The following is a 9,797-nucleotide window of genomic DNA, read 5'->3' as shown; positions in this document are numbered from 1 at the left end:
GTTTCCATCGCACAGAAAGGAAGAACATGAAAGAATGTTTTTTTCCTTTCTTTTATAAAATATTATTATATTTTTTTTAACAATAATAAGAAATCTAATAAATAAAAAGTATAGTATTAAAAGTTATTAAACAAATAAAAACTAAGTAGACTAAAATTTTGTATAAAAACAATTATAATCACACTTCACCCTTAATTAAACGAGAGATATTACAGTAAAGGTGAGCAATCATAAACGTGGGGTTAGCCACAAAATGAGCCAACCATAATCTGACATTGAACTCCAGTTATTCTTAAGTTTCTTTGTTGCCTTCGTTCCACTACTACCTCTGGTGAACCATCTGTGATCCTCTTCTAGTTCTCTGCCCCACCCTTCCCCATCCCCTGGTACTCGATGCTGGCAAACCATGACATTTCTCAATTGGTGGTTTAAAAATCCCGAAACAAACATTTGCCCCCCAATTCCAAAATCTGCATCCCATCTGTTACCACATTGCTATTCTCTTCTTAGAAGGTTTGGACATGGACGGCGATTTTTGAACCACCCCGGCTTTTACAAGGAAATCTTCTAGACTAATTTCTTCGATTGTTTGTTGGCGCTACGAAGTTCTAGAGCTGCTAATGTTGTTGTTGGGGTCATGGAATGGTGGTCGACCTTTGTCAATTTCAGACCAGATCGACAGTTTTCTTGCAAAGCAAGGTAGGAATAGAGAACGAGCCTGTCTCGACAAAGCCGGTTTGGTACTAAGGTAATTTAAAAAAAAAAAATGGGTATAAAAAAAAGTTGAAAGAGTTTTTAATGTTTGATAAACACTCCAAATCAACTTTATTTCAAAGTTCTAGATGAAAAAAAAAAAAGCTAAAAACCGTAAGTTGCATTTTGCAGCTTCAGAAAACAGCTTATTGTGAAAAACACGGAGCTACAATAATTGTAGTAATGAATTTTTCAATATGTCAACATTGCCCTCCCGTCTCCAATGCCTCGTCGTCTCCAAGCATGCGCCTCCGCAACTCCAACTGGGTTTGTGAGATTAGATCCAAGCATGCGCCTCTAACTGGGACTTCGTCAAAATACGAATTGGGTTTGTGAGATTCAGATTCGTGGTGCAGCAACAAGCAATTCAGGCTTTATTCGATTCGATGATCTGGGTTTGACTGTGTCTAATTTGATGTTGCGGTAGCAGCAGAGTGTGGGCTTTGTAGTTGGTTCATGCCTTCTGATTTGGACGCAGATTGATGGACAAAAAAAATCATATTTTTTTGGTAAAGTCGGTAAGGTTTTTAGGGACGGTGGAGAGATGCAGGTTCATGGGGAACTCTCTAGGAGTTGGACTTTTTTAATGAGTTTGGTGGATAGGGTTTTAATGGGGGAAAATATCTGAATTAATAATAATAAAATACTAATGAAAGGATTAAAAAATAACAAAACCCCATTAGATAGCAAAAATTAAGTGGGAAAAATACTCCTAATTGTAGAGAAAAAGAGTACATTAAGATCAAGCAAGCACATCTAGTATTATATCATTTTTGGTCATTTTACACGGTCACTGTTATTTTACATAAAAGTTTATCAACACTATAATATTGTTTTTTTTTCTTTCCAAAAGCATTTTTACAAAAAAATTTACCAAACACTCTGCTGTTTCATTTCACAGCTGCTTATTCTCACAACATATCAGAAGCAATTTTTTTCAAAGCACATCAATACCAAACCAGCCCAAAGTCTTGGGGTGGAAAGTTGTGTCTTTCTCATTGTCGGAATCTTGGTCACATTTGCTTGGTTATTGGGAAGAAATTTGATTCTCTTATTCGACACTCCAAATGTTTGCAAGGAAGTCGTCCGTGTTCATGGACCCAAAATTCCTCCCGCTCTTGCATTGAATTTCATCGAGAATGAGTGAGAAATTTGAATTCTGTTTAGTACTATTTAGCGAAGGAAGTGAGAGTTGTCTTTAGCAGCGGATTGAGTTCCATGTTGTCATTACGAACATAGCCGACACTTCCAGACTCATCGGAAGCTACCATTTTACCATAAATGGAGCAAATCATGTAAATTATGTGATTTATAAGGTCAGATGCTTAGATCTTAAGTTTTTATACAACAATAAAGGCTGAATTAGCAACTGCAACTCACCCAAAAAAAAAAAACAATGGAGTTTCAGTGAAAACAAATTTCCAACTTCATCAAATCAAAATAATATTAGTACCCCACCAAAAAATAAATCAAAAGAGGTTAAAATTGTTGGATTTATCCAATATAAGTCAACCTTTAAGTGGTCTACTACATATAATAGGAATGTAATATTGGAGAATAATGTTGATTGTGATTTGATCTCTTAAAGATATCAATCATATATAAGGTGTCTTATATTGGAAATTGGATTGATGAAATCCTTTATTTAATATGATTATAATACTTGACTTGGAGACTAAGAAAGTAAAGTTTAGGTTTCCTTTATAGATGGAAACCCTAGATTTTAGCCTATATATAAACACTGGTCCCTATAAGCCCTAGAACACACAACATAATGCTTCTCATAGAGTAGTTGTATTCGGTTAGGAGTTTATAATAGATCTTGATGTTACCGTGCTCTGCTACTTTTGTGTTCAACTTCCATGGTCGCCATTGGAATCAGGTAGTTGTCGAGAAAAATTGAAAAATTGATGCAGATGTTAGGTTTCTTCGTCTTTACGGTGATGACTAAGAGATGATTAGGAAGGGAAATCCTGATTAGGCAATAGCATTGCGCATACTTTTCTATATATATAGTTCATTGTATTATTAAGTGTAGAGAAATACAGTTCGCATGTCTTGAAAAATTTGTGCAATCGTTTAACCCACAACATCAATTGCCGAGAGTAACATCATCATATTTGACCGCTGTATTCCTTTTCTCTTGCGGCAACACATGGTCATAAATCACAGAGCATGGTTTTAATCTCTGCCCTTTTTTACTGGATTATGCTAATTAAAATCATATCCATATCACCATGTTTTCGTTCAGGCTGAATAAAGTCATCTACCATAGCAAAATGGTTTGTTTCATTGACTTCAATTTCATGTTGGTTTATGGTATTGTATTTTGGTTGATATGTATTTGGTTGGATCCCTGAAGCTTAAATTGGTTATAAGTTTAAAATATACTTGCATTAGTGATATGCTAATTATTGTAGAGCATGTACATACATTGAATACCATGTTTCAGTTAAGTATGTCATGAATATGGATCAAATTATTTTATGTTTGGCAACTGTATAAAAATAGGCACATGATTTATGAGTTTGAATAAGAATTGAGATTATCAATTTTTAGTCTGGTATATGTTAGTATACTTCATTTTGATCAGGAAGAGCAATGATAAATTTAAGGTTTTGCAATTTATCTGAATTATTACTCCAGTAAAGGTACTGTTTTGATATAATTTGGTTGCCATAAATTTCAATTACACATTCACTGATTTGTTCTCTACAACATGGCTTGAGGTGATACTCCAATTTAACAAGAAATAATTGCATAAGTTTCGGCAAATGGCATATGCAAACATGCCAAGAAGTATGTATATGTCAAATCTATCTTGTTTGTTCGCGACTAATTTTGTTAGTGCCACAAGAGAGCAAGCTTGCTGGAAACAAAAGCTCCAGCCGCAGGTTTAAGGGGGTTTTTTTACTACCATGCGCGAGAACACCTGTGTGAGGTGCGTCCTGGGTGGACAGGCGACAAAGGGACACTAACCACCCTTCAAATGCCTCACGGATTATTGCAGGTTCTGTTTTCCTTTTACATTACATGATTATGTGTAGGAAATATATATACACTGAATTGAATAGCCATGTCATTGGTTGCTGTCAGAAATATCTAATATGGATTCAATTTCAAGTATGCAATCATGGAGCAAAATTGACATATGGCGTGTTTTATTAAAGGGATTGGGTTGTCCTATTTTGCTTTAAGCTTGTGATGACCTTATGTAAAGACACACTTGTGTAGATTAGTAATGCAGTATAGTAGTACTTAAGTATGATTGGGGACTAATTCAAGTACGGTTTATAATGATATTAACTTCATAATGAATTTGCATGACTAATCAAATTAGTTTTGTCTACAATTTTGCTTTTCTATCTCAGTATAGTCATTTAATTGTACATGACTAGTTAACTATGAAATTGATGCATAACTTGTGGATTGACTGAGAGTGACAGAAAGCATCTAGTGGCAAGAACAAGTACATTGTACAAATGAATGAGGTTTGCAGTAATTATGTGACACTTCTCATTTGTATTCTATTTATTCTTATATGAGAATTATGGTGGTCATGTGATTATATATGTTTATAAAGAAGTAGTGAACATATGAAGGCATGAGGTATGTATTTTATTCAAAGTACGTGACTAAATTGATAAGCATGAATTTTTAAACATGTATTATTGTTTGTGGTTTTTCCTATACCTAAAGAATTTAAACAGTGGTTTGATTAGTAAATTTTTATGTGCCATAAGGGGAGAAGAAAGGAAACTTTTCAAGGCTAATGTAGGGCATATATTGGAGATGTTTTCTATGGAAGAAAATAATTATGGTTGTTCCTTTTATTTAATTTGGTATTTACAAAGCTAATGCATGATTTTAATGCTATGTTTAGTAGTTTTGTAATACAGAAAGAAATATATAAAGGGAAAGGAACTCGTTTGATTTGAGTGATTTAGCTTTTAATTTAAATGAATGTATTGTCCTCTCACATTACATAAAGTATTTCTAATTGACTCCGTAATGATAAGTATTGACATTCTTGTGGTGAAAACTTGTTCTATATGAGATTAATCTCCTTCAAGTATGCTGTCAAGTTTTTGAGATTAATTTAATGTCAAAGGGAGTCATGAAGGAATTAGTGCCATTTGTTGGCAAGACTCGAAGCTCAAATCTGGTTATCATAATATTGTCACTTACAGTTAATTAATCCATGTAACTTCTTGTATTGTTTCAGGACGGAGTTGACCAATGCCTTTTTAACTAAGCAAGACACAACGACTTAGTTGACGATGGGACTGTGTTTTTGAGTTACTATAGTCAATTTTGCATCTTAATTAGAATAAAAGGGATAATCTTCTTGCCTACCAAGTGTGGATTACTTCTTTTAGTTTAATTAAGATGGCATAGTATGGGTTTTATTTCACAAAAGTTGTGAAAATCTTCATCTTGCCTACAGGTGTTGAAGTTTTTCATGAAAGTACTTTTGTGACATAAAGTCTAGTACTAGAAACTAGTTAATTTTCTTACTTACTGGTCCTCAAATGTGAGGAAATTTTTTAGTACTCGGGCCAATTCCTATACTATAGGGACTGGAGCTCCGCCCCACTGGAAGTCGCAAAGTAGCTAAATTTAAAGACATACAGTGTAGAAAGTGGTAAGAACTCAATTTAAGGACTTCATTGGAGACAATGAACTCATTCTATGTAAGTCCTTTTTTAAGAGAACCCAAACGTGTTTTTTTTCTGTTGTATATATACAAGACATACAACAACAATAGCAGCACCCGGCTCACCAGGGAAAAACATGTACTTTTTTCATTTTCTTTTATACCAAAGGTTACATAGCTGATAACTCTATTGACGTCCAAAAAACCCAAAAAATAGATACAAATACGTGCTACATAATCACTACGAAACAACGAGAAAGTGAGAGCAAAAAGGGGAGTTGTTACAAAGTTCCAACAGAGGGTTAAGAACTACACTCGGATGGTATAACAATCACCCCGTGAACTCGATCAAGAGGCCCCCGCACTTCATAAGCTTTCCCCGTTACCGTTCTTCAAACACAAAATTGGGTTCTAAACCTAAATGTGATCTTCATTTGCCTTTGTTATCATCTTGTGGGAGTTGTACACCCATTAGCCCAAGCAAATTGGAAGCGGGACCAGGAAGGCCTTGTTGACTAGAAAATGAATCGAGAAGACTCTTTACGAGATTCACATCCACATCCACAGGAGTGAAATCCTCCTCCATATCTTCTGTGGCATGCGACGTTCCCTGCATACACAAATGCAATCCATTTATCACCCCCAAGAACAAAAAGGCTATTGATTAAAACCAAGTTCACTTTGGAAGAAAAAGTGCGTGATTTAGTGCAAGTCCGAGGAACTATGCAATGTATGCATGCAGTATCACTTCAGTAAGACCACGTGTTTACCAACAAAGAAGAGTGTTGCTGAAAATTTTCAGTGACACCTCTATGTGTGACAAACTTTAGAAAGCTAAATTTATTTATTCATACGCAACCAAATGAGATCAAACCAATAAGGAATTAAAAAAAAATTCAACTGTACCTCATTTTTCTTTGGGGCTTGTTCATCAGCACGAACAAAACTTTTCTTGAGGGTTGTAGATTTTAACTCGTCATTTAAAGCGTCAGAATAAGAATGCATGAAAGTATCCTCCCCATCCTCACTCTCATCTTCGGATTCATCTGTGAATAGCAAACCAAGCAGCTTAACAATATTATGATCATGCAACTCAAATCACATCATCAGTACATCACAAACAAGCATCAGATAACAACGTTGGATCGTCCTTCGGAATGGTAAATAGAGTGACATATCACTACTCTCCCATTTTCTGCACGAAATTTCAATTTCTACTCAAGTGATGAAAGGAGAATCTTAGTTGTTGCCTCACAACTTCCATGTGCATGAACAACGTAACTCGTTTTTTATTTGTTTGGGGTTTGAAGGGTTATGCCAAAGGTCCTTCAGTTTATTAGATGGTTGTGAGAGGACAAATAAAGGCATGAAAGGAATCAGACAGCAAGCTATGCCTCTTCCCTTTAGGTGGTATGTATGAGTATGAATAACCCCAACAAACTTGCTTTAGAAGGAAGAGCAATAGAATTCCATCTACAAGCTGAAATTGATTTTTCTCAAAGCCCTATAACAGTTTGTCCTGCATTCATGAAATGACTCCATGTCCTTTCAATAATTTTTTAGATGTTGATAATTTATTGCTAGTTGTTTAAATTTAATACAAAAGGCTTTCCATTGAACCTGTGTGCTTAGTGTCTGGTTTTCTTTTTGTTCCTTGTTTTTTTCCCTTTGGTGCACACACATGGTTTAACAAAGTTTTCAATTTTGTGGACATTAAAATAATTGAAAATTCAGTCTATCAAAGGAAATGATAAAAAGATACGCATCTCACCGAAGTCCATTTCCGATGAGGACCCTTCCTCAGTATCATCATCAATAGCAGCATCCTCATTGCCTTCAAACTTCATTATTGATTCTAGATCTTTATAGAAACGGTCCGCGTCAAAGTCCACTTCTGTTAGGTTCCTTCAAAAGATGATTACAGAATACAAAACGATCAACTCCGTGCTTGTATTTTAATCATTTAATAAACTCACCAACATCTAAAAACTGACTTAATACAGAGTCTAATGATTGGGAAACTTATCAATTTCATGAATAACTAGAACATGGAAATAATCAATTTGCATAATCAAGCTTGTAGCTTAGTATTAAAGTAACGACAGGTACTCACTCAAGATTACACAACCAGTACTGTAAGACTGAGCAAAGCTAGAGTTACATAGGCTCAAAATTCACACTAAGATTTAAGTACTTTGCCGGAAACTTTAATCACACAATCTAATCCTACAATTACTGAACGTACAAAGAATCCGGCATGCAGAATTCAGATGTTGCCCACTCACTTTAAACCTATGATATGCAAGTTTATTTCTTCGATAGGAGACTCTAAAGCCACTGCACTACATTATGACAAGTACGAGCATTAAAAAATCTAGGTGCCACCACACTAGAAATCTACGCTCACATGGATGTAAATGTGCTCTTATTTCAGTATTTGGTAAAAAAATTGGTACTAAACTCATGAACAATTGACACGTAAATAGAAGTACACTAACCTGCTCTCTGGAACCTCAGCTCCCTCGTAGCTTGACATCTTCTGGACAAATGCCTGCATGGTTTTTGCTATATCACCAGGATTGAACCCATCAACGTTAGAGCTGGATGATGGACCAGCATCGCCCTGCTCCTTTGATTTCTGCTTCTTTTTCTTTTTTGAGTCATAATGTTCCATCTCCTTTTGTCTCTCCATAAGTTCTGAGTTCAATTCCTCCTCTCCATTGTAAAGCCAAGAATCATCGTCAGAAGGTGGAACCTCTTGACCCCTAAAATCATCAGCTGAATATGGTAAAGCAAGAATTTCATCTATGCGTCTCACTGGCGCACTCATCATATCACTGCAAGATTAGTAACACCTTCGTTAATTGCCAACACTAAAGAATGCCAACATCCATTTACGCAGCATCTAAAACGCAATCGATTTTGAATGGAATTTAAGTCTTTATGTCTTCTATCAACAGAAGCGTAATGCTTATACATTACTACATATTCCCTATTCATAAAAATGCTATCTTCTACCAGAATAACAATAAACTTGAATTGATAAAACCAAACTACCTTGCCCTCGAAAACAAAGCACTACTTCGATAATACTCCTCCGCATTCTGCATCAACCTCTGGTACTCTTTCGACCCGGGAATCAACCCTTCAAAGTATCCACTCCCCTCCAAGCTCTCCTTAAATGCCTCCCAACTACTCCCTTTCCCTTCCAACCCCTCCTTTCTCCTCTGCTGATACATCATCTCCATCCCGCACCCAATCTTCATCCCCAATTCGGCCTCCATATATGCTGCCCTATCCTCGCTCCTGTTCGGCATTGGATAACACTTGGGCGCCTGAAACGCCTGCTGCACCAGCTGCGCGTACATTGCCCTCGACATCTTCACCGATACACATACCAACTCCTCTTCCCTCCCTCTGCTCAAGAACCTCTCCATTTTCCCAGCGTACTTCATAGTATCGATATCACGGTCGTAGAAACCTTCAACGGCTAGAGCAATCAGGCACGGTTCCTGACTCAAGACTTGCGCCACCGCCACAGGAACCCTAACCTTAACCACATACAAATTCCTCCTCGCCTTTTCTGGATACTCCGATATCCTATTCTTCACCGCAATCTGGACCGGTTCAGCAGCAAGGGACTCCTGCCCGAAATTCGCAATGAAATTCAAGGAGTCCGTAAGGGTAGGGTTCGGGAGTCGAGCTTTAGGGACGATGTGGAGATGTCCATGGCGAATAAACACGCGATTGAGGCTGTTTTGGGGGTTGAGCCACCGAGGGAGGTGATAGGCGGCTTCGATGAGGAGGAACTCGCCGTCGGAATCCCAGACTCTGATTGAGAGGTCGGGGAAGGTGGAGGAAATGTGGAAGAGGAGGAAGACAGTGAACCACTCGTCTTCGAAGTTGTCGGCGACGCGGAGCTTGCCGTGGAGGTGGGGGAGGTGGCGGTCGACGGAGCAGAGGCATGAGGTATTGGGGAGCGTGGAGTGGGAGAGAGTGAAGGGCTCGTGCTGCCATATGTAGTCGGCAGTGAGGGGAGTGAGGGTTTGGAGGATTTGGAGGTGAAGGGACTGGAGTGAGGCGATGGTGGTGGTGGAGGTTAGGGCGGAGTCGGGAAAGATGGCGTAGAAGACGGTGTCGTCGGGGAGTCTGGAGGCTTTTTGGGAGAAGATGGCGGAAGGTGATGGGTTGGGGGATGGTGGTGGTGCTGCTGCCGCCATTGTTTTGCTGTCTCGGTGGGTCATTTGGTGGTGGTGATTACTTATGTAAAAGTTCTAATTTAAAAGAAGTTTCTCACCAGTTCTAAATTTATAACCCAGGAGTGCAGCCCAGACCTCAGCGCACAGAAGCAGAAGCATTTGGTGGTGCTGGGGGTGGAAAAAATTCC

The 9,797-nt window shown here is 37.7% G+C and overlaps 1 protein-coding gene across 1 annotated transcript; it reads right to left on the bottom strand.

The window, feature by feature from the left end:
* Positions 1-5,518: 5,518 nt before the first annotated feature.
* On the bottom strand, positions 5,519-9,797 carry LOC103453348 (protein ecdysoneless homolog). Its single transcript, XM_008392893.4, has 5 exons — positions 8,468-9,797; positions 7,909-8,247; positions 7,182-7,315; positions 6,317-6,456; positions 5,519-6,020 (listed from the first exon to the last, which is right to left on the bottom strand). The coding sequence occupies exons 1-5, from the start codon at positions 9,652-9,654 to the stop codon at positions 5,841-5,843; spliced, it is 1,980 nt and encodes a 659-aa protein (XP_008391115.1). The 5' UTR covers positions 9,655-9,797; the 3' UTR covers positions 5,519-5,840.

Source organism: Malus domestica, chromosome 11 (genome assembly GCF_042453785.1).
Source record: "Malus domestica chromosome 11, GDT2T_hap1".
NCBI lineage: Eukaryota > Viridiplantae > Streptophyta > Magnoliopsida > Rosales > Rosaceae > Malus > Malus domestica.
Note: the sequence above shows the minus strand (reverse complement) of the source record. Positions and strands in the feature narration are given on the sequence as shown.

Bases quoted from the DNA above. Each gene is read 5' to 3' on its own strand.
- LOC103453348 (XM_008392893.4), bottom strand. From the start codon at position 9,654: ATGACCCACCGAGACAGCAAAACAATGGCGGCAGCAGCACCACCACCA. The intron at 8,248-8,467 runs GTAGTTTGGTTT...CTAATCTTGCAG, and splicing joins GCTTTGTTTTCGAGGGCAAG to TGATATGATGAGTGCGCCAG. The intron at 6,457-7,181 runs GTGAGATGCGTA...TGCTATTCACAG, and splicing joins CTCATCGGAAATGGACTTCG to ATGAATCCGAAGATGAGAGT.